This window comes from Thalassophryne amazonica, unplaced genomic scaffold (genome assembly GCF_902500255.1).
Source record: "Thalassophryne amazonica unplaced genomic scaffold, fThaAma1.1, whole genome shotgun sequence".
NCBI lineage: Eukaryota > Metazoa > Chordata > Actinopteri > Batrachoidiformes > Batrachoididae > Thalassophryne > Thalassophryne amazonica.
In genome coordinates this window covers 625926-652080 of record NW_022986242.1, presented here as the reverse complement: position 1 = coordinate 652080, position 26155 = coordinate 625926, and the positions used below count along the sequence as shown (strand labels likewise).

At 41.7% G+C, this 26155-nt stretch overlaps 1 protein-coding gene across 2 annotated transcripts; it reads right to left on the bottom strand.

Annotated features, from left to right (window-relative positions):
* Positions 1-418: 418 nt before the first annotated feature.
* LOC117505760 (zinc transporter ZIP1-like) lies at positions 419-24495 on the bottom strand. 2 transcript variants are annotated; one of them, XM_034165302.1, is made up of 5 exons: positions 24365-24489; positions 15894-16017; positions 9539-9805; positions 9338-9456; positions 419-3301 (listed from the first exon to the last, which is right to left on the bottom strand). In XM_034165302.1, exons 2-5 carry the CDS (start codon positions 15907-15909, stop codon positions 2615-2617), a joined length of 1089 nt encoding a protein of 362 aa, XP_034021193.1. In that variant the 5' UTR covers positions 15910-16017; positions 24365-24489; the 3' UTR covers positions 419-2614. The 2 variants fall into 2 exon arrangements, with proteins under 2 accessions (XP_034021193.1, XP_034021194.1); XM_034165303.1 differs by lacking the exon at positions 15894-16017 and having other exon boundaries at positions 24365-24495.
* Positions 24496-26155: the final 1660 nt, after the last annotated feature.

Below are 26155 nucleotides of genomic sequence, written 5' to 3'. Positions count from 1 at the left end.
AAAACACAATTAGAAGACAGAATCTTTGTTAAAATTACTTCTTAAAAATAAATGTTACAAAGAAATATAAATCACAATACAGCAATGCAACTTCACAGAAAAAATGGAAATATTTGAAAATTTGAAATTTTCAGACTTTTTAAAATGTATGAAAAATGTCAATATGTTGAGACTAAAGTCAAAAATATTTTTACATTTTGATATCTATAGAAAAATACTTATGAAAAGCCATAATGTAAGAAATGAGGATGCATTGTGAAAATAAAGTCAGTTTTTATTTGTACAGTTTTCAATTTTTCCTCAAAACTTCAAGGAAAAGTCATAAACAACTCAGAATGTATTCAGTAGTCAAATTCTAAATTAATTATTCCAATAAGTCGCCATCTAACGATATTCGGAATTATTAGTTTTAAATTTTAAGTCACTTTTTTTCAAATCCATCTTCTGAGGCCCAAAGCAGTGCGCGTGCACGACGCCTCAACAGCCGGACTCAGATTTTAAACATGGAGTGATCCGTCTGTCCAACAGACGATCTTTGGGTTTCAGGAAACACAGCACGCCCCCTGTTGACAGTTTCCAGCCACTGCACAACAAACAGAACAGCGAATATTACGTCATTCAGAGCAGCTGAGACGATTAACCAACACATAATAAAATAAAATCAGACATTTATCCCAAAACTTGTTCGTCAGTCTTTGCTTGTTTTTTTTTTTTCAAACTTGCCATTAAAAATAAGGTTTTAATTAAATATGAAAAATGACCCCATGGTGCCACAGAGACCTGCCTTATGTGACCAGAGAACTCCAGTAACTTTTTAAAAGCTTTGTTTGAAACAAACTGATTCAGAATCTCATTCACTTTGTTTAACAGAATTTTATCTTTCATCATTAATATCCAGATCATCCTGATCTTGATCAGCTGGAAATTTCATTTGTCATGATAAGAACATCTGAAAGGTTTTCAACCAAATGTTAGTGGACTTGTTTTAGAAAATCTGATGCAGAAAAAAAAAGTTCTCATGGATGAAGACAGTTTATTCCACTTTTTGTGGAGCTAAGATCTTAAAAAAAACATATAGGTGTTAAATCACAGTAAACATTAAAATACAAATCTCTGCCTTTAGAGAAAATCACTGAGCAAATGTCAACAAAGATCAGGGCCGGTATCCACGAAGCAGCCTGAGGCTAAAAATAGCTCAGAGTGACGTTATTCTAAGAAAAATCTCAGAATTCCTCGACTTCTGAGATATTTTTTAGAACTTTCCCTAAGTAAAATGAAAGTTGTCAGCAAAGCACCTTAGGCCTTAAGAGGGCTCCTGAGGTGCCAAACTGGTAAGAGGAGGTAGGAGGAAGCCTAGAGTGTCTTAAACAGAGAAGCTGGTGGAAAAGACAGCGAGATCTTCTCCGTATGTAGGATGACAGTGAGTTAGTAACACACTACTGGCTTGACCTACATAATTATGTTAATGTACTGTCTTAGTGTATCTATAAATTGTTTAGGTTCTTGTTATCATACATATACTGTTAATATTATTGTTTTAATTATCGGTATTATTAATATTGTTATTTTATTATTACTTCTATTTTGTCATTTGATTTTTAAATGGACCACAATGGAAATAAGTGTTTTCACTTTCTTGTGTCATGCATGTATTTTTAACATTTTTACAATTATGTTATGTACTCACAATGAATGTACAAAAACTCACGCATGCCCACACTCTTAATATACCGATATTCGCCATGTGAATGAGGTTCGTTCAACCATTTTCAAGCTGTGTAACAGTTCATTTAATTTTGCTCATTTTCATAATCATTAAGTTATCCTCACGATTACACGTCTTAATGCAGTTCAGGTTATATGATCGGTTGATTTTAATATCCATTCATGACAAGGTGGGCAGAGCGCATTTGGTTTTTATTTCTCCTCCCCTTTCCATGACAACCAATCACAGCTCTTAGAGGACTGCGTCATAGCTAACAGGGTCAACCCCGCCTCCTCACAAAGATAGAAGTTTCTGACGCCTCCTTGCTCAGACTTGCTCTCAGACACCTGTTGGCTCACTCTTAAGCTAAGAGTCCTTGCCAGGAAATTTTACGCTAAGTTAGGAGCTCTTTGACAGGGCTTTGAGATGCTTTGCAGATACAGGCCCTGATCGGGATCTAATTGTGGACTCTGGATTCTTTTCTCACTTTTTTATACGATGATCTGAGATGTTTTAAAATGTAAACTTCAGTTTTTTTCCTATAATTTTTTTCTTCTCTTTCCCTGACTGGAGAAGCAGCAGACATGAGTCTCAGCCGCTGAAGCTCCTTCAGAGCCCTCACGGACATCTTGATGTCTCCCCTCATCATCTTCACACTTTTCACATTTCTTAATAACTGGTTTATCTTTGAGATATTCGAAATATAGTCCAGAATTTTCATCCACTGATGAAATAATGAGGGACACACACCTGGATAATGAGGGACACACACCTGGATCTAACGTCTGATTTGGACATAATTAACCTCAAACTAAAGCCAAGACAACAAACTTAACAGTATTTAAAAACTGATCGTGTCCAAATACATATGGACCGGACTCTGTTGCCTTGCTCCAGGACTCTGTGGTGCTACAGTTTGATAAAGAGCACGGCGGTCACCAAGGCGAAGCCCACCAGCAGTATGGCGACTTTCAGGAGGCGGTTCCGGGCGGTGCTGAGCTCGTGGGGCAGGATCTCCATGAAGGTGATGTAGAGGAAGGTCCCCGTGGCCAGGCCTTCCAGCGTGCAGCGGGCCAGCTGGTGCTGTGGGGACACTTTGGTCAGGCTGACTCCGAGGCCGACGCCCAGCGGGGACATGACAGCGAACAGCAGCATGCAGCCGACCACCACGGCACGCCTCAGGCGGTCCTGAACCAGCTTGAAGGCCAGGCTGAAGGAGACGATGCTCTTATGGATCACCAGCGCCAGGCAGGTCTCTAGAACCTGCTTCCCCTCCTCCTGCAGGCCCATCGCCAAGCCCTCAAACATGGAATGCAGCGAAAGAGAAAAGACCAGGATGAAGGCGCGCAGAGCCGCCTGGGAGCTGAAGTCCACATGGATGTGACCACTGTATGCCTCCTCACACGCGCTGCGGGGGTGATGGAAGCGAGGCCGGCCGCTCTTGTCCACTGCCTGGATGCTGGAGTCTCCCAGGAGCCCCCGTCGCTCCTCCATGAGGACAGAAGGCTGGTCCTTGAAGGTGAGGACCATCTGCTCAAGGACCAGAACTAAGAAGAAGCCCATTGCCACGATGAACTCAGGGAGTGGGAACTGCAACTGCAATAAGAAGAAGAGTAATATTATGATAACAATATTAATAATAATAATAATAAGAATGTGTGTGTGTGTTTTTTTGAATTTCTTAGATGGTTTGTTTTGGTTTATTTTACTGATGCAAATGTTCCCTTTAATCACCTCACAAATAAATTAAATCACGCACCTGAACATGAAACTGCTTAACAAAACCCGACTCATAAAGGTGCTGAAATTCTCACACAGTTCACCAGCGGCCTCAAGTACAAAGGCTGCGGTACGTCCGTCTCCACACCCACGTTCAGATGTATCAAAAGCAAAATGACTGTGGAAATGTGAATGAACATGCAACTGTTTTACCAAGCTATTACAAAATAAATATTACAAATAATGACTTTTTAAACAATTCCAAATGCATTCTCCACCTCATGAAGCACACGAGAGAGAGAGAGAGAGAGAGAGAGAAAAAAGCTGCAGCTGTAGATTACTCTGTGATTCTGGAAGCGATTAGAGGTGTTTTCAACAGCCAAACTCAGATAAAATAATTCCCTACGAAAAAATTATTTTATATACACAGCGTTCAGCGGCACAAAGCACGGCATCCAGCTGGGAACACAGCAGGTGGCATTGGCACAATGAATTGTGCAGCAGTGCGGGGGTTAAATGTGTGCAAGTGTCAAGGCACCTTTACTGGAGTTGTGCGCAGAACTGCAGTCGGCCCAGAGCGCAATACGGCGAGGAGCCAGGGGTTGTCTGTGACCACACAGGTGCTGACCGCGCTAGGGTTCCTGGCAACAGGGGCATTCCAGCGGGAGCTGGCCAATCGGTCAGGAGTGTGCCAGTCAACACTGAGCCGAGGCATGCCAGCTGTGTGAGATGGAATTATCCGACTGACATGCAGGTACATCACATTCCAACATTAAGGTGCATTTTGCAGCGAGAGCCGGTTTCTTTAATGTAATCAGAGCTATTGACTGCGCACATGTTGCTATAAAGGGGCCATCACATGATGGAATGATTTAAAAAGGAAACATTTTATTCCATCAATGTTTAAATCATATGTGGTGCGCAAATGCATTGGGTTGGGAATAGGCTAAAGGTTGGCATAGTGCACTATGGGTGGCTGAGTAAATAGTTTATTTGTGTAACTGTTTCAAATGAAATCCAGCGGTGGAACATTTGGGCATGTACGCATTCAAATATATTTTCTGTTATTACTTTTATTTGTTTATTCCCGCAAAGCAACCACAATTGTGGGCGACGCAAGCCATCCCGCACACAACCTGTTTAGTACTCTGCCCTCCGGGAAGAGGTACAGGAGCCTCCGGTCCCACACCACCAGACTCAAAGAGCTTCATCCACCAGGCTGTGAGATTACTGAACTCTCTCCCCCCAGCTCCATCCAGGCTTTCAAGAAGCTTATATGAGGTCTGTCCAAAAAGTATCGTACCTTTTTATTTTTTTCAAAAACTATATGGATTTGTGTGATTGCATCAGCCAAGCTTGAACCTTTGTGCGCATGCGTGAGTTTTTCCACGCCTGTCGGTTGCGTCATTCGCCTGTGGGCAGGCTTTGAGTGAGCACTGGTCCACCCCTCCCATCGGATTTCTTTTGTCTGAGAACTTGCTGAGAGACTGCCGCTTTGTTCCATGAAATTTTTTTTCAGAAACTGTTAGAGACAGGCAGTTGGAAACCATTCGATATATTCAGTTGGATATCGGTGAAGATTCTGTCGGCGTCACGCGGATTATGGACTGTTAAAACCTTTTTAAAGACGGCCCACAGTGGCGGAGGGCGCGCGGCACGCCGAGCGGCCATTCGACAGGCTGGATCGACCAGATCATTTCTAAACTGAATGCTGTGTTGATCCGGGACATCATGTGACTACCACAGAAATGGCAACAGAGCTGGACATAGCACTTTTGCGGCACATTCCATATAATATCTGTTGCCCATTACCAATGTCCTGCACTGATTCACTTTATCACCACCACACCACTTGCACAGTGTCTTAACAAAAATCTGCTGCTGCTACAAATACTGAATGGTTTGCACTACTGCACTTTCCACTTTACTCTTACCTCAGACACTACACTGTAAATACTAAATACTTGTCCTTATTGCCGAAATGTGTTGTGATCACCGAGGGAAGGTGAGAAACGAAATTTCGATTCCTTGTATGTCTAGTACATGTGAAGAATTGACAATAAAGCCGACTTTGACTTTTGACTTTGTTTCTTAATGGTGAACTAGAGCTGCAGAGCTTCTTAACAGGCCCCAGATTGCCCCCCGTGTCCAGTATTTATCAATAAACACATGCGTAATGTTGTGATGTCACAGTGCACCTATTTTTTTTTTTTTTACTTCATTGTATGTGTGCTGCTCTGAGCCCACAGTTTAGGGCCTCACACAAACACACTCCTTTTTCATTTAATGTTTATTCTATTTGACAGGGTACCAAATAAAAGTATCCCTGCATGTCCCCACTTCATTTCCATCATCTGTAGCTCACACTCAGTATAATTTCTTTTCTTTGTTCATGTGGAATGACTGGACAGAGAGGAATCCCAGGTCCCAGCGCCTATTTAAATACATTTGCATATTTAAATGAGATGTGGAAAGGGAGGAGTTTGGTACATCTGCATGTGTGCTCAATTACACATTGATTGAGATTTACAAAAGGAATGCGTTTTGATCAATGCGTACGCACTTTGAGTTTTTTTGTGCTTACAACAGTTTCTGGGTGTTAGTGTACGCCACATTTCAGTTTGAAATCTATGCAAGTTTATATACGTGAAGCCCCTGATCTGGAGCTAAAGATCAAATTAAAGCTGTCAGGCTGCACTTTGAGCCGTTTCTCAAGGCTGCTTTCAACTTCAGCATGCTATGATAAAAAGATAGATTAAAATTAAATAAAGTGGTACGGTATGAAATAAAACAGAGTTAACTAAAAGAAAATACAAGGAAATAACAGAATGAAATAGGATAAAATGAAATAGAAATGTAAAATGGAATGAAATAACATGGAAACAATAGGAAAATGGAAAGAAATAAAATAAAAAGATAGATATTACAGCATAACTTTGTTTGTAGCATCACTCCAAATGGCAATATTCAGTAATTAAAAAACATAAGATCATTAAATTGTAGGAATGGTAAATGGACTGCATTTATATAGCTTTTATATAGCTTTATATGATTTTCCAGTCAGGCGGGGATTTTGAACCCATGATCTTCTGGACTCAAGCCCAACACCTTAACCACTAGACCATCACCTCCCCTGAAGGATCAAATAATAACATGTACAAATCACTAAATGGCGCAGCATGATTGTGTGTTGCATTTATCCATCAGGTGTGTATGTAGACGTTTTATGATTTGAGACATGAGTCTGCAGCGCCTGGTTCGCCGCCATCTCAGCACCTCAAAACCAACTCTAGAAATACATTTAAAATAAATCAATAGTCCATATATTTATAGGCTCAGTTTTATTTAAAGGTGCTTTTTTATTTTATTCCTTTTTTTTGCAACAGGATGTGCATGAATTAATCAGTCAACGTGTCTTTGTACAGTCAGTGAAGTAAGAGCGCCACCTATCAACAAACACGTTCTTCCAAAGATTTATTCTGATCCACACTAAATCCGCCACACTCCTGATTTCCCTGTAAAGACTCATGTCCTGACAAGTTACTGAAAAGAGTCTCATCATCTAAAACACGTGAGGATTCAGTAAAGACAGAAATGATGATTTTTAAAGTGCAGCTGCAGGATGAGCTGCTGTCACCGTGACAACCAGAAACCTGCAGAGGAGCAAAAACAAGCGGATGTGAAGATTCATCTCAGAGATAAAAACAATGTCACCTCAACTCACTATTTTATTCCAACAGGTAACTGAAAGTATCGATATTTACACAAACAGGTCAGAGGTCAAAGTGCAAAGCAGCTGCTCTGAAGCACCTCTTGCTCAACGGCACATCAGCAGGCTGTAAATACAATAAAGCTGATGTCACACTTGAATGTCAAACTGATAAGCTACAGATGAACGGCCTCAGCGGGTTGACGTACTGCACGTGACCCGCTACAACATAAACACAAACAGTTTTTTTGAACCATGTTTTCCTTAAACTTTGACCAAACTACTCCAAAATTTAATCACCTTTAGTTATTGATCCAGATAATAATCCCACCAAATGTGAAGGAAATCTGTAAAACTGTTGAGTTAGTGAAAGGTGCCCTGACACTTACACGACTTTGATCCGCATACTTGCATGCACGGCATTGTGATGATCCCACCCGCTGCATTCCACTGGCTGCCGTGCATTGTGCGCTGGACGCTGCGTATATAAAATAATTATTTCATAGCAGATGAATCATTTCCTTTCAGAGCTGGCTGTTGAAAACACCTCTAATCGCTTCTGGAATCACAGAGGACCATTTCATCTGTCTCTCTGTCTCTCTCTCTCTCTCAATGAGGTGGAGAACGCATTTGGAATAGTCTAGAAGGTAATTATTTGTCATGTTAATATTGTAAACTATTGTATTGTAATATTTTACAATTGTATTGTAAAATATTGTTTATACTGTAATAGTTTGGTAAAACAGTTGCATGTTCTTTCCTTCTTATTAGCAGCTGTAAAATTATGTTTATGATAGATTTAACGTTTCATTATAGTCGTTTAGATGAGCTGCGCTTAAGCATCAATCGCACTCACATGCAGTGTTTTGGAATTGTTTGCGTAATGTTCACATGCCGTTCACGTAATTAATGCATGATGGAGATTTTGAACATTTAAAAATTTTCTTTGCGCACATGCACAGTTTACATCGGTTTACAACGAGTTTACTCTCCTGCACGGCAGAGTGTGTGCAAGTGTGCGGATCAAAGTCGTGCAAATGTCAGGGCACCTTTGCATGCATGCACACACACACACATCAGTGAAAACAACAACCTTCTATCACTGCTTGGCCGACACGCAGGCTAATAACACAGGGCAGAGTGCAAATATTAGCACTGCTGCCTTGCAGTGAGAAGGTCACAGGTTCAGCTCCAAACCAGTCCTTTCCATGTGGCATTTACACATGTGAATGTGTTAATCTGTTGTAATCATCACCATCCACATACTTCCACACATCTTTTATATGGCCAGGCACATTAAGAAAAATATCCACTCAAGGGCCCTGCAGACATCCTGAAAATTTAAACATGATGACGATTGAATAAGTTCTAACAATGTTTCAACCATAAATGAAACAAAATTAGAGTCAGAGCTGCAGACGGAGGTCATCTCCACAACCACAAAACACTTCATGACAAGATAACAGAAAGAAAACTCATCAAAATAATCATTGATTAACCATCTTCTTCACGTCGTTTGGCTAAACAGGTTCTTGCTTGTACTTTGGCTACACTGCCCCCATGGCTACCGGTGGTATCTCTTCATTTGAAATGCTCAGACACTGCAGACAGAAGGCTCCGCCCACATTCGTGTTTAACTGAACACAAACAAGTGTTTGGAGGAACAGGCTAAAGAGGCTAAACAGGCTAAATATGTTAAAGAGGCTAAACATGCTAAACAGGCTAAATATGCTAAAGAGGCTAAACATGCTAAACAGGCTAAACATGCTAAATATGCTAAAGAGGCTAAACAGGCTAAATATCCTAAAGAGGCTAAACATGCTAAACAGGCTAAATATCCTAAAGAGGCTAAACATGCTAAACAGGCTAAATATGCTAAAGAGGCTAAATAACCTGCAGCCTTATGCCTCAGCCACTAGGGGGCAATGTTGATTTAATATGCTGGTGAAGATTATTTATTTATTGATAGCCCAAATAAGCTAGTTTTGCTAGTTAGCATGTAGCCTGCTCAATTACACAGCCAGCTGACTTTCAGTCAACTTTTAATGTTGGAGAATCCTCATAATCCTGGACATGGGTCCTGATAAATTTAGGTTAAACCGAGTCCAGAAAGTGTGAATGATGAAGTCATCACATAAGGTGTGGGCGTGGCCAGATGAACCCCGGCCACTCAGTATGTCTGTGATGGGTTTGGTGGATCTTACGGTGATTCCAGCGGCACTGCAGGCCTGGCTGATGCCCTGCAGGTAGTCTGGGAGCAGATCTAGCAGGCAGGTGGCCAAAAACACTCCTCCAGTCAAACAGCTGACCAAACCCAGCAACTCTGCAAAACAAAGATGCAGACTCAGCCTCAGGCTGACCTGAGACCAAAGCACAGGTCCTCAAAACAGTCCTGGAGTCCTTACCCGAGTCCACGCTGCACCGCCCTGTCCCCCGCACCACACACAGGGGGATGAAGCCGAACACCAGCGTGATGGACAGCAGCAGAACCACAGCTCCCCGTGTCACCTCCAGAGCCAGGACGTCCGCCGAGTTGATCCGCACCGACTCCCTCCCAGGAGACTGGAGGACAGAGGAAGGGACTCGAGCCAACAAGGCCATGTTAACGCCGGTGTGTGAGCCAGATGGAAGGGGAGGAGCCTTCAGACACCTCCCATGGATCCAACCAGAATCTGTCAAAAACCAAAAACACTCAAGGACTCAGTTTTCTGCTTCAAAATGTCAAATGTCAAAATGCCTGCAGAGGTGGTTCAGGCGCCCGATGAGGCTCCCCGAACCACCTCTGCAGGCCCCTTTCAATGCAAAGAACCAGAGGCTCTACTGGAGCTTCTCACCCTGTCCAGGAGTGCACACGGAGATACCCAATGGAGGAACCTCATCTCTGCCGCATGTAACTGTGATCTTATTCTTTCAGTCATGACCCAAAGGTCATATGTGAGGACAGGAGTGTAAATCCACTGGAACATCTGGCTCAGCTCCTCCTTCAATTTCAATTTATTTAATTTATATAGCACCAAAACACAACGTTGCCTCAAGGTGCTTCACACAAGTAAGGTCTAACCTTACCAACCCCTAGAGCAAGAACACAGGCAACAGTGATTTGTGCTGATGGGTTTTTTTTTTCCTGCATTGCTGCTGTGTAATGCAGCAGCTATGAAGGTTTTTCTATCCCACATTTTTACCTTGTGTGTGCTTTTATATGTGTTCATGTACCGGGCAGGCTTATGTGTGTTATGTGTGTGTTGTCAGTAAAGAGACGGTCATGGTTTGCTCAGCCCTGCTGTTGACCTAGGCAAGGAAGTACATCTGGAGCTGGTCCCCGGGCGCCTAAAGGCGACTTCTGCTCCTAACTGGCAATTAGGATGGGTTAAATGCAGTAGACACATTTCACTGAGCAGGGAACATGTTCCTATGTGCATATGACAATAAAATTCTTTTGAATCCTTTGAAAAAACTCTGATGATTTGAGGAAGAAACCTCAAGCAGACCAGACTCAATTTACAATACAATTTACAAAACAAACATACAGAAAATTGTGCCAGTGCACAGGACGGGAGGGTTGCAGAAACAGACACCACACCATCTCTGGATAGAGCGGCACCTCAAACAGAGAGAAAAAACAGAATCAGATGACAGAAAGACAACAAATACAGTATAATTTGTTAGCATTAAAAGGTCCCTGCCACGCCATGACATTTTTACATATTCTTGAAGAATAAAAAAGGCTTTTTTCACATGTTGTCTTTGTTTTTTTTTGTTTTTTCCATAAAATTACACTGAACAAGGATTTAGACGTTTCGTTACTTATCTGAGAATTTGTATTTACCGCCTCCGAGTTGACCTACTTTTTCGCTGAGACGGATGTGACATCATTCGAGTAAATGTGTTGCAGCGCGGATCTGTTTACCAATATGACAGACACGGACAGCGAAGGCATAGTGCGCGATTATAGCAAAGATTTAAGTGACATATCAGTCAGGTTTTAGAATTCATCATAGTACAGAAACAGCATTAGTGAAGGTTACAAATGATCTTATGGCCTCGGACAGTGGACTCATCTCTGTGCTTGTTCTGTTAGACCTCAGTGCTGCTTTTGATACTGTTGACCATAAAATTTTATTACAGAGATTAGAGCATGTCATAGGTATTAAAGGCACTGCGCTGCGGTGGTTTGAATCATATTTGTCTAATAGATTACAATTTGTTCATGTAAATGGGGAATCTTCTTCACAGACTAAAGTTAATTATGGAGTTCCACAAGGTTCTGTGCTAGGACCAATTTTATTCACTTTATACATGCTTCCCTTAGGCAGTATTATTAGACGGTATTGCTTAAATTTTCATTGTTACGCAGATGATACCCAGCTTTATCTATCCATGAAGCCAGAGGACACACACCAATTAGCTAAACTGCAGGATTGTCTTACAGACATAAAGACATGGATGACCTCTAATTTCCTGCTTTTAAACTCAGATAAAACTGAAGTTATTGTACTTGGCCCCACAAATCTTAGAAACATGGTGTCTAACCAGATCCTTACTCTGGATGGCATTACCCTGACCTCTAGTAATACTGTGAGAAATCTTGGAGTCATTTTTGATCAGGATATGTCATTCAAAGCGCATATTAAACAAATATGTAGGACTGCTTTTTTGCATTTACGCAGTATCTCTAAAATTAGAAAGGTCTTGTCTCAGAGTGATGCTGAAAAACTAATTCATGCATTTATTTCCTCTAGGCTGGACTATTGTAATTCATTATTTTCAGGTTGTCCTAAAAGTTCCCTAAAAAGCCTTCAGTTAATTCAAAATGCTGCAGCTAGAGTACTAACGGGGACTAGAAGGAGAGAGCATATCTCACCCATATTGGCCTCTCTTCATTGGCTTCCTGTTAATTCTAGAATAGACTTTAAAATTCTTCTTCTTACTTATAAGGTTTTGAATAATCAGGTCCCATCTTATCTTAGGGACCTCGTAGTACCATATCACCCCAATAGAGCGCTTCGCTCTCAGACTGCAGGCTTACTTGTAGTTCCTAGGGTTTGTAAGAATAGAATGGGAGGCAGAGCCTTCAGCTTTCAGGCTCCTCTCCTGTGGAACCAGCTCCCAATTCAGATCAGGGAGACAGACACCCTCTCTACTTTTAAGATTAGGCTTAAAACTTTCCTTTTTGCTAAAGCTTATAGTTAGGGCTGGATCAGGTGACCCTGAACCATCCCTTAGTTATGCTGCTATAGACGTAGACTGCTGGGGGGTTCCCATGATGCACTGTTTCTTTCTCTTTTTGCTCTGTATGCACCACTCTGCATTTAATCAATAGTGATCGATCTCTGCTCCCCTCCACAGCATGTCTTTTTCCTGGTTCTCTCCCTCAGCCCTAACCAGTCCCAGCAGAAGACTGCCCCTCCCTGAGCCTGGTTCTGCTGGAGGTTTCTTCCTGTTAAAAGGGAGTTTTTCCTTCCCACTGTAGCCAAGTGCTTGCTCACAGGGGGTCGTTTTGACCGTTGGGGTTTTACATAATTATTGTATGGCCTTGCCTTACAATATAAGGCGCCTTGGGGCAACTGTTTGTTGTGATTTGGCGCTATATAAAAAAAAATTGATTGATTGATATCGATTGTTTTTGAAGAAAATGAGGAAGTTTCTGATGAAGATATTAACGGTGTAAATAATGAGCGGCTCCAAACCGTGTATGTTCCAGCCGAACGCAACAGAAAGAGGATGAAGTGCAGCTGTCAGCTGACAACAACAGCGCTGAGGAGAATGATATAAGCTGCTGAATGGTTTGTTCACTCACCACTTTTTCTTATAAATGATAATTTATTCCTGGCACAGTGTGATTGTGTATGACAAAATTATTTCAGCAGCACAGCGTGCTTAAATTCAGGAATTTGTTCTAAAATCACTGAAAATAAAGTTTCTGTACATTCTGTATATATTTAATCATATATAAGTCAGTTTCTTGTGATTGCTAATTCTTCATTTTTTATTCAAAGCAAATGATTGCAAATCTTTATCTGAAAAGCTGTAGACCCACATGGGATGGGGGGAAAAGATTTCTAAATAAAAGAAAATTTTACTTCTATATCTGTTGTTAGGCATAATATTGTAGAAAAATGTTTATGCTAAATGGAGACTTTTCTGTATAAAATACACATACAGAACATTTGTAATCATAAATTGTATCACATCTAATCTACTTTGAATGAACAGAAGTCTGAACAAAATCGGGCTGTTCAGTTTACATGCATATGTACAACCCCTGGCAAAAATTAAATGACTTTAGTTTTGTGTCATGTCTGTGATCTGCTTTTTTCTACAAAATTAAACAACTGAATGAACATCCTCCGAGGCCGGTGATTCCATAATTTTTGCCAGGGGTTGTATATTTGGAAAACACAAACATGTTGTGTTTTTTGCAGGTGCTTTGCAGGTAAGTTATCTCAATCAATCAATCAATTTTTTTATATAGCGCCAAATCACAACAAACAGTTGCCCCAAGGCGCTTTATATTGTAAGGCAAGGCCATACAATAATTATGTAAAACCCCAACGGTCAAAACGACCCCCTGTGAGCAAGCACTGGCTACAGTGGGAAGGAAAAACTCCCTTTTAACAGGAAGAAACCTCCAGCAGAACCAGGCTCAGGGAGGGGCAGTCTTCTGCTGGGACTGGTTGGGGCTGAGGGAGAGAACCAAGAAAAAGACATGCTGTGGAGGGGAGCAGAGATCGATCACTAATGATTAAATGCAGAGTGGTGCATACAAAGCAAAAAGAGAAAGAAACAGTGCATCATGGGAACCCCCCAGCAGTCTACGTCTATAGCAGCATAACTAAGGGATGGTTCAGGGTCACCCGATCCAGCCCTAACTATAAGCTTTAGCAAAAAGGAAAGTTTTAAGCCTAATCTTAAAAGTAGAGAGGGTGTCTGTCTCCCTGATCTGAACTGGGAGCTGGTTCCACAGGAGAGGAGCCTGAAAGCTGAAGGCTCTGCCTCCCATTCTACTCTTACAAACCCTAGGAACTACAAGTAAGCCTGCAGTCTGAGAGCGAAGCGCTCTATTGGGGTGATATGGTACTACGAGGTCCCTAAGATAAGATGGGACCTGATTATTCAAAACCTTATAAGTAAGAAGAAGAATTTTAAATTCTATTCTAGAATTAACAGGAAGCCAATGAAGAGAGGCCAATATGGGTGAGATATGCTCTCTCCTTCTAGTCCCCGTCAGTACTCTAGCTGCAGCATTTTGAATTAACTGAAGGCTTTTTAGGGAACTTTTAGGACAACCTGATAATGAATTACAATAGTCCAGCCTAGAGGAAATAAATGCATGAATTAATTTTTCAGCATCACTCTGAGACAAGACCTTTCTGATTTTAGAGATATTGCGTAAATGCAAAAAAGCAGTCCTACATATTTGTTTAATATGCGCTTTGAATGACATATCCTGATCAAAAATGACTCCAAGATTTCTCACAGTATTACTAGAGGTCAGGGTAATGCCATCCAGAGTAAGGATCTGGTTAGACACCATGTTTCTAAGATTTGTGGGGCCAAGTACAATAAGTTCAGTTTTATCTGAGTTTAAAAGCAGGAAATTAGAGGTCATCCATGTCTTTATGTCTGTAAGACAATCCTGCAGTTTAGCTAATTGGTGTGTGTCCTCTGGCTTCATGGATAGATAAAGCTGGGTATCATCTGCATAACAATAAAAATTTAAGCAATACCGTCTAATAATACTGCCTAAGGGAAGCATGTATAAAGTGAATAAAATTGGTCCTAGCACAGAACCTTGTGGAACTCCATAATTAACTTTAGTCTGTGAAGAAGATTCCCCATTTACATCTCAGTAACACCTTAACTTTCAAACAGCATTATTTAATGTATATAAGCAATATTTTTATTAATGTTGTTTTAACTTCTGTTTTAGGACTTTGGTGGCAACCCTTCACTTTAATGAAAATGCAGGGAGACAACAAAAGCAGACAAAGCAAGAGAGACCACGGTTCAGAATATACTTTCCTTAGTGGAAAAGAGGAGGATTCACAGTGAGAAAGTTAGGCACAGATCCAACATGTGATATGTGGAAAATGGAAAAAAAAAAAAAAAAAACAGATTTGTATATTTTTATATAGCATGATAAAATTAATAAAAATACAATTTCACATAAGTTTAACATTGTTTCATTCAAATGAGAAGTGTTTTACAATTTGTTAAAAAACATTTTATTCAGTCTATGTGAGTGACAGCAAAAGAGGTTCTTCAGATCTGCAAAACACCAAACCGAGCAGAAATCCCCACCAATGATCCTCCTCCACTGAGCAGCCAACGTGAACGGACAAAGTTGAGGCTGATGCTGCCAAGCGGACCAGGTACCACCGATGAGCCCGACCCCTCACTCCAGAGGAGGAAACTGGAAGCCAGTGTAGTCGGATGATGGTGATGGAAAAGTGCTCCTTATTTTGAATACAACACAAGCTGGTAGTGGCAACTTTCTGTGCCTTCCCAAGTGTCCCCAGCACAACCAAACAAATTGACGATATGCGACATGATACTTTCTGCAACAAAAAATAGCATGGATTTATGTTCAAAACAACAGTTCATTCTTTTTCTATTTGAATATTTTTTACTTTTTACTATAAACCATGTAAATGAAACTTTCTAACTATTTCATGCGCTGACTTGTACTGTGAGCATCATGTAGGCATAATGTGCCACTCTGAGGACATCTGCATCCAAACACACAATTGAGAAACTTGCCAGCTGTGTGACACATTCAGGATTTTCGCCAACACGTTGCATCTCTGTCAGGACTGCAGAAATTTCCCTGCAACAGCGAGACTCGATCACGAGTGTCATTGGCTGACTGTGTTCACATGAGCACCTGAAAAAAAACAGAACATTGACATTTTTGTGTTTTCCAAATATACATATGCATGTAAACTGAACAGCCTGTTTTTTTGTTCAGACTTATGTTCGTTCAAAGTAGATTAGATGTGATACAATTTATGATTACAGATGTTCTGTATGTGTATTTTAGACAGGAAAGTCTCCATTTAGCATAAACATTTTTCTACAATATTATGCCTGGTAACATTTGACAACAGATATACAAGTCAAATTTTCTTTTATTTAGAAATCTTCCCCCCCATCCCATGTGGGCCAGGAATAAATGATCATTTATAAGAAAGTGGTGAGTGAACAAACCATTCAGCATCTTATACGAGGTCTATTAGAAAAGTATCCGACCTTATTATTTTTTTCAAAAACCATATGGATTTGAATCACGTGTGATTGCGTCAGACAAGCTTGAACCCTCGTGCGCATGCGTGAGTTTTTCCACGCCTGTCGGTTGCGTCATTCGCCTGTGAGCAGGCTTTGAGTGAGGAGTGGTCCACCCCTCTTGTCTATTTTTTATAGCCCATAAAATTTTCACCGAAAGCCAGATAAATTTTTCGAATGGTTTCCAGCTGTCAGTCTCTAACAGTTTCCGAAAAAATTCTGATGGGAAAAAAAAGCCCAAATCATTCCGCCATTTCCTGACAATGAAAATCCGCCGTGGGGGCTGGACCACTCCTCACTCAAAGCCTGCTCACAGGCGAATGACGCAACCGACAGGCATGGAAAAACTCACGCATGTGCACGAGGGTTCAAGCTTGTCTGACGCAATCACACGTGATTCAAATCCATATGGTTTTTGAAAAAAATAATAAGGTCGGATACTTTTCTAATAGACCTCATATCGTCCTCCTCAGCGCTGTTATTGTCAGCTGACAGCTGCACTTTATCCTCTTTCTGTCACGTTCGGCTGGAACATACACGGTTTGGAGCAGCTCATTATTTACACCGTTAATATCTTCATCAGAAACTTCCTCATCTTCTTCAAAAACAATCGCTATGTCACTGAAATCTTCGCTATAATCGCGCACTATGCCTTCGCTGTCCATGTCTGCCGTGTTGGTAAACAGAGCGGCGCTGCGAGACATTTACTCAAATGACGTCACATCCGTCGCAGCGAAAAAGTAGGTCAACTCGGAGGCGGTAAATTCAATTTTTCAGATGAGTAACGAAATGTCTAAATCCTTGTTCAGTGTAATTTTATGGTAAAAAAAACAAAGACAACATGTGGAAAAAGCTTTTTTATTCTTCAAGAATATGTAAAAACGTCATGGCGTGGCAGGGACCCTTTAAGCAACAGGAAAACAGAAGAAATACTAAGGTGATCGCCGGCCACGAGCCCTAAGCTTCACTTAAAAGACCCAGACTTTAGATAAAGTTGAGGCCGCGGCACGCTCTGTTTACTAATAAAATGAATTAAAAGGGTAAAAAGCATAGTAACATACTATGCCAGTATGCTAGCTATAACAAAGGGAAAATAAGGGCATCTTAAGTCTGGACTTGAAAGTCTCTACAGAATCTGACTGTTTTATTGACTCAGGGAGATCTTTCCACAGAACAGGGGCACGATAAGAGAAAGCTCTATGACCCACAGACTTTTTACCAATGTCTCACTGGACCAAGAACCATCATTTCAGTCTTATCAGAGTTTAAAAAGCAATCCTCTAAGGATTTTATGTGAATGAGATTACCCGCAGTTATCGGCATGTTTAATTGAGTATCATCAGCATCGCAGTGAAAGGTAAACCCAAAATGCTGTAATATGTGTCCAAGGGGCGCTATATGAAGGGAGAAAAGCAGGGGGCCTAAGATGGACCCCTGTGGAACCCCAAACTTCATGTCACTAAGGTAGTGTTACTGAGGTAGTGTTACTGTACAAAACGCAGTGAGAACGACTGGTCAAGTATGACATCAACCATGCAAGGGCACTCCCAATAATCCCAAAATGATTCTCCAACCTATCAAGTAGAATATGATGATCCACGGAATCAAATGCAACACTGAGATCTAACAGCACCAGAAACGTAACAGTGTCTGAATCCATTGTAAGCAGAAGATCATTCACCACTTTAGTGAGAGCCGTCTCTGTGGAATGATATTTTCTAAAAGCAGACTGCAGTGAGTGAAAGAGATTATTCTCAGTAAGATAGTCCACAAGCTGCCGTGACACCACTTTTTCCAGAATTTTAGAACAAAATGATAGATTTGATATTGGCCGATAGTTTTTCAATACACTCAGGTCAAGATTAGGTTTCTTAAGCAATGGTTTAATCACTGCAGATTTTAAACATTTAGGAACAGATCCAGAGGTTAATGAGAGATTAATAATTTCCAGCATAGTCGGCTCAAGAGTGGGCCACAGGTCCTTAAACAGTTTTGTTGGTATAGGATCAAATAAACAGGTTGTGCTTTTTGTTGACGTTACGAGTTTCGTCAGCATGCCTAGTGAGACACTATCAATTTCTGTAAATCTAGGTAATACATCAGTAATGGCGCCCACCTAAATAGCAGGGTGTAGTGGCTGGGTTAAGGCATGCTGGGATATGTTTAACCTGATGTCTTCTATTTTCTTCTCGAAGTAATCCAAGAAATCTTGTACTGTAAAAGGAGAGTGAACTACAGGTGGTTGTCCATGAATAAATGTTGCCACCGTGTCAAACAAGAACTTTGATTTAGGCTTGTTTTTGTTGATCAAATCAGAGTAGTAAGTCCGCTTTGTAGCCAATAATGCATGCTTATAGTCTAAGATAGCATCACGCCACGCAAGGTGGAATACTTCTAATTTTTAACGACGCCATTTCCGTTTTTTGAGCCTTATGCTTGAGGTTGCGCAAGTAATCACTGAACCAAGGCAACTGTGTTTTTTCTTTTGGGGGGGGGGGGGGCATGGTTTTAATATAAGCAGTGCAATCATGTCGAGTGTAGTTTTGAGCACTGAGTTTAAACTATCCACAACACTGTCTACTGATTGGGTATTTGCCAAACATGAAGCTAAGACATCAGGCAGTTTAGCTTCGAGTTCAGTCATAGTTGAGGAGTTGATGTGTCGTCTCAGTGATAAATAAGGTTGTTGTTCCACTAACCACGGCAGCGAAACTGTAAACCTGATAACTGAGTGATCAGAGACTACCAATGCAAGAGGCATGATGTCAATATTCGTGACAGCAATACCACGTGCAAGAACCAAATCCAGGGTATTTCCACTAATGTGCGTCAAATCCTGAATGCATTGCTGGAATCCTAATACATCCATAATTTCTATAAATGATTTGTAGAGGGGATCAGAAGGCTTATTTATATGAATGTTGAAATCACCAATAATCAAAATGTTATCTGAACTAGTCAAGAAGTTAGATGAATTTGGCGAGTTCTTTAAGAATTCAGAGTATGGGCCAGGGGGACCATATACAGTGACAAATACGGTTGATTTTTATTCTTGTGACCTTGGCAATATGTAGCATTGTGGGCAGAGCAGAGAATTAGATGTTCAAACTAATTATATTTGTGACCCCCAACAGCTAACTAAACCTAGATTTATAAATAAGAGCAACACCCCCACATTGCTTCACATTATATGGGAAGTGACTAAATGTGTATGCCGGTGGGCAGGGCTCATTTAAGGGGAGGACAGCTGTAGGTTTAAGCCAGGTTTCACATAACCCAATCATATCTACGTGATGATCCATATTTAGATCATTAATCAACAGTGATTTTGAGGACAGTGATCTTATGTCAAGACCCAGACCAAGGACCTCAGTGGGGTTGACAGTTGGACTGTTTGGATTTAGGGGTGGTTCCAGAGTAGCATATGTAAGATGCTTGAAAGTTGGTTTAGGTTTGAGACATTCCACGCAGGTTGTAGGTAGCAGACACTAAATATTTGATATTGCTGGAACAGCCAGCTGGCCATCCACAATTTCAACATCATCCAATGTAGTAATGTTATTGGGTAAGTTTGCAAAGCATATCCCTCTATGATTTTTATGGACACATCTGTGGAAACAGGCCACAGTCTCAACTTGACAAATTTCCCTCCCTGCCACATAAACTGCGCGATCACCATAGTGGATTTTCTGCAGTAATTTCCCCACTAAGCTAATGGATTCCACACCCACATTTGTCATAAGCCCTGCAGAGTCTCTAATCACCTGCAAGGCTCTGATCGCTTCCCCCATTTTTTATATGAAATAATGCTGAATTTATGTGGAAATGATTGTTGTACAAAGCTTCAAATATCTGTCGCTGAGATAGATGATGACTGGAGGCAGTCTGAAGCAGAAATGAGGTGATAATCAGAAGATCATTGGTGACGCTCCGAAATTATGCATGCACAGTGAAGTCAGGGGGACCAATTTTTTAGGAGGGACCGTTCGGTCAGTGACAACAGCTATCGATCTCACGCTCCATCTTAATCATGAAAAAGACCTTGAGGTACTTAAACTCCTCCACTTGGGGCAGTAACTCTCACCTGACCCAGAGGGGACAGTGGTCTCGGTCACTGGAGTCATAAAAAGGATTTTCTACAGAACCACAATAATGCTTTTCCTTAATATCGCTATAAAAAATCTCCCTCACCGAGACGCCACTGACCCCACTCTCTAACCCTGACCATGTCCACAGTCCCTAATCCTGACTGAGTCAAAGGACAAAACACCCGAGAATGGACTGAGGCTGACCTCATCATACGCTCATGGACACCACCACGGCAACCAAGACCAAAAGTGGTCTGTGATTGTCCCGGATCCAGACTAAGATCCAGACTAAGATCCAGGCCTTCTAGGGACGTCCTAGACTTGACCATCAGACATGGCTCTGTATTTGGTGATTGAAAGTGTTGAACTTGTAGAGACGTTCATGTCTCTGGGTGCTCGACCTTTGAGATCCAGAGATGCCTGGGAAGAGCTTATATCATGGGGTCAAAGGTCAGAAGTGTTTGGTGATGTTGACCCCTGTGCAGCAGAAAGAAGGTCCAAGTTGTTTGGGTCCTTGTGCTTCTTGTCAGACTTGATTCTAACCAGTGTCTTCAGGTGAGGACTGGATGTCTTTGGTCCCAGGTCTCTGTGGAGGATCTGGGGTCCTGCTGGAATGACTTTATGTCAAATGAAGGGTTACTTAGTGAGACTCAATGATGAGGACCACTGACACTCTGAGGGGAACATCAGCGTCCACTATTTAGTCCATGTGGCGTCTTTCTCTGGACAGGATCCAGCACACAGGTGACTCAGTGTTGAGGACCCCAGAGACACGCCCATGCTTCACCTGGTCAAGGACACTCCCACATATAAGCCTTTTCACACTCTCTCTCACTTCCCGGATCTTGTGCACGAGGTCAAAGAGCAAGAGGTGTAAACTGCAGTCTGGAGGCATCGTGACTGACTGTGTGGGCAGCGAGAACGACAGAGATGTTGATTATTTTTCCTGTTGGAGTGCTGACTCCTTGAAAGATTTTTGTGAAAACGTGTTGTTGGTGTCCAAGGAAGAAAAACTGAAGCTTATGCTGCACACAAACTGAAAATTCAGGTTTTGTCCGACTCGACCCAGACAGAGTCTATTTGTAAACATAGAATCAGCTGATCACTGTTTCACTTTGCAGACCTCTTGTGCACTACGTACGTGTTTCCAAGTGTGTGAAATAAATTATTTGTATTATTTATTAGGTCTATAGGCACATGTGTCTGTGATTTGGATCAATGAATAATGAACACAGGTGGGATAAAACGCACTGATTTGTATCACAACAGAGCAAGGTGACAGATTACGCTGCACATTTAAAATATGCCAATTCCCCTACCTGATATCTGAACTCGAGTCCGGCTGGCTGGATGATAAGAGGCGGTAGGACTCAATGGCACTGCCGCGCATTTAACCGGCGCACTGCTGCACAATTCACTGGGCCAACGCGACCCGCTGGATGCCACACTGTGTGCTGCTGGACGCTGCGTTATATAAAATAATTATTTCATAGTGGATTAATCATTTGCTTTCAGAGATTGGCTGATAAAATCATCTCTAATCGCTCTGGAAACACAGAGGAATTTTCTCCAGCAGTTTAATTTTCTTGTGCGCTTCAAGGGGTTGAGAAAGCGTTTGGGATAATTCATTCATTCATTCATCTTCTGCCTAGTCCAATTAAGGGTGGCGGGGGGCTGGAGCCTATCCCAGCAGCCATAGAGCGCAAGGCAGGGTAGACCCAGGACAGGACGCCAGCCTGTCGTAGGGCCACAAACAGACAAACAAACACAGACACACCCACACACACACCTACGGACAATTTAAAGATACCAATCCACCTAACCCGCATGTCTTTGGATGTGGGAGGAAACCAGGGCACCCGTAGGAAACCCACGCAAACACAGGGAGAACATGCAAACTCCACACAGAAAAGCCACAGGAATTGAACCCACAACCTTCTTGCTGTGAGGCAACAGTGCTAACCACTAAGCCACCGTGCTGGCGTTTGGGATAATCTCAAAGGTAATTATTTATAATATTTATATTTTAATGTCTTGGTAAAACAGTTGTATTTTCACTGCTTCTTATAAGCATCTGTACAATTATGTTTATTATGGATTTAGACAGTTGTTTGACTGACGCCGTCGCTGACCGACCAAGTGTCTGTTTACGTTTTTACACCTCTCGACTTTTGAACCAACCTGGTCGCGCATGCAAATTCCCAGAGTGTGAAAAGGCTTATTGCCTGGCTGCAGCAGATACAGTGAGGAAAATAAGTATTTGCACAACCTGTGATTTTGCAAGTTCTCCCACTTAGAAATCATGGAGGGGTCTGAAATTTTCATCTTAGGTGCATGTCCACTGTGAGAGACATAATCTAAAAAAAAAAAAATCTGGAAATCACAATGTATGATTTTTTTAATAATTTATTTGCATGTTACTGCTGCAAATAAGTATTTCAACACCTGCCAATCAGCAGAAATTCTGGCCCTCAAAGACCTGTTACTCTGCCTGTAAAAAGTCCTCCACTCCACTTATTATTCCAAATTAGAAGCACCTATTCGAGGTCGTTAGCTGCATAAAGACACCTGTCCACCCCACACAATCAGTAAGACTCCAACTACTAACATGGCTAAGACCAAAGAGCTGTCCAAAGACACCAGAGACAAAATTGTAGACCTCCACAAGGCTGGAAAGGGCTACGGGGCAACTGCCAAGCAGCTTGGTGAAAAAACATCAACTGTTGGAGCAATTATTAGAAAATGGAAGAAGCTAAACATGACTGTCAGTCTCCCTCAGACTGGGGCTCCATGCAAGGTCCCACCTCGTGGCATATCAATGATCCTAAGAAAGGTGAAAAATCAGCCCAGAACTGCCCGGGAGGAGCTGGTCAATGACCTGAAGAGAGCTGGCACCACTGTTTCCAAGGTTACTGTGGGTAATACACTAAGACGTCATCGGTTAAAATCATGCATGGCACGGAAGGTTCCCCTGCTTAAATCAGCACACGTCCAGGCCTGTCTTAAGTTCGCCCATGACCATTTGGATGATCCAGAGGAGTCATGGGAGAAAGTTATGTGGTCAGATGAGACCAAAATATAACTTTTTGGTCTTAATTCCACTCGCCGTGTTTGGAGGAAGAAGAATGCTGAGTACCATCCCAAAAACACCGTCCCTACTGTGAGGCATGGGGGTGGAAGCATCATGCTTTGGGGGTGTTTTTCTGCACATGGGACAGGACGACTGCACTGTATTAAGGAGAGGATGACCGGGGCCATGTATTGTGAGATTTTGACAAACAACCTCCTTCCCTCAGTTAGAGCATTGAAGATGGGTCATGGATGGGTCTTCCAACATGACAATGACCAGAAGCACACAGCCAGGATAACCAAGGAGTGGCTCCGTAACAAGCATATCAAGGTTCTGGAGTGGCCTAACCAGTCTCCAGACCTAAACCCAATAGAAAATCTTTGGAGGGGGTTCAAACTCTGTGTTTCTCAGTGACAGCCCAGTAACCTGGCTGATCTAGAGAAGATCTGTGTGGAGGAGTGGACCAAAATCCCTACTGTACCAAATATTAACATTGATTTTCACAGGTGTTGAAATACTTATTTGCAGCAGTAACACACAGTAAAACATCTAAATAGCAACAAATCAAAAGATTATCATCAACATCAAGGAGATGATGGAAAACAAAAAGTCTTTAAAACGGTGTGAAACATATTTCATTTACATTAACATTAAACAAAGAAAAAAAAAGAAGCAATATTTGATACTTTTACTTGAAAAAATGATCAAAACCGTTATGATACAGAAACAGCACATGATTGGAAACTTAGACAAAACTTTGTCCTTCTTGGGTTCTAAATGTTTCTTCCTACCTGCGTTCACATCCACAGCTCAGTGACCTTCAGCAGAATCGCACTGTGTGGGGAAAAAAGCGATTTTATTCGATCTTCAGATCGACATGTTTGTCCGGGAAGTGAACTGACTTCAGTTCCCATCAGCTGATGCCCATTTTTATTCAAGCGTGACACAAAGCAGCACATCCGGTTTCAGAATAAAAGTTCACTGTTCAGAAGCGTGGTTTTCCGAATAAAGTTCCAAATAAAGTTGAAAAATCTGACATAAAAAACATGACATGTAATTAACATTATCATTGTTTATAAATATGCAGCACGAACGTATTAATATAATTTACGACTAGATTTCTTGCACATTCTGTAACACATTTTTTTATTTATTCTAATTTGGTTTAATGGGCATTATACGAGGGCTGTCCGTAAAGTATAGGTCCTTTTTATTTTTTTCAAAAACTATATGGATTTCATTCATATGTTTTTACGTCAGACATGCTTGCACCCTCGTGCGCATGTGTGAGTTTTTCCACGCCTGTCGGTGACGTCATTCGCCTGTGAGCACTCCTTGTGGGAGGAGTCGTCCAGCCCCTCGTCGGAATTTCTTTGTCTGAGAAGTTGCTGAGAGACTGGCGCTTTGTTTCATCAAAAATTTTTCTAAACCTGTGAGACACATCGAAGTGGACATGGTTCGAAAAATTAAGCTGGTTTTCAGTAAAAATTTTAACAGCTGATGAGAGATTTTGAGGTGATTCTGTCGCTTTAAGGACTTTTCACGGTGCGAGACGTCGCGCTGCGCTCTCAGGCAGCGTCATCAGCCTGTTTCAAGCTTAAAACCTCCACATTTCAGGCTCTGTTGATCCAGGACGTCGTGAGAGAACAGAGAAGTTTCAGAAGAAGTCGGTTTCAGCATTTTATCCGGATATTCCACTGTTAAAGGAGATTTTTTTAATGAAAGACGTGCGGACGGGTCCGCGCGTCGGGACGCAGCCGACGCGGCGCAGCGGCACAGAAAAAACACCTCTGTGTTGATAACCATTTGTAAAATCCAGGCGGCTTTTGATGGCTTTCAGTGGAGTGAGTATATGAGAAATTGTTTATCAGCTGGAGATGTTCCAACTTGTCCTTAAGGCTTCCAACAGAGGTGTTTTTCCTGTGGCGGAGCGTCGCGGCGGCTGCGAGCCGACGCTGCAATCCGCCTGCACGTCTTTCATTAAAAAAATCTCCTTTAACAGTGGAATATCCGGATAAAATGCTGAAACCGACTTCTTCTGAAACTTCTCTGTTCTCTCACGACGTCCTGGATCAATAGAGCCTGAAATGTGGAGGTTTTCAGCTTGAAACAGGCTGACGACGGCGGCTGAGAGCGCTGCACGACGTCTCGCACCGTGGGAAGTCCTTAAAGCGACAGTATCACCTCAAAATCTCTCATCAGCTGTTAAAATTTTCACTGAAAACCAGCTTAATTTTTTGACAGTATCACCTCAAAATCTCTCATCAGCTGTTAAAATTTTCACTGAAAACCAGCTTAATTTTTCGAACCATGTCCACTTCGATGTGTCTCACAGGTTTAGAAAAAATTTTGATCAAACAAAGCGCCAGTCTCTCAGCAACTTCTCAGACAAAGGAATTCCGACGAGGGGCTGGACGACTCCTCCCACAAGGAGTGCTCACAGGCGAATGACGTCACCGACAGGCGTGGAAAAACTCACGCATGCGCACGAGGGTTCATGCATGTCTGACGTAAAAACATATGAATGAAATCCATATGTTTTTGAAAAAAATAAAAAGGACCGTTACTTTACGGACAGCCCT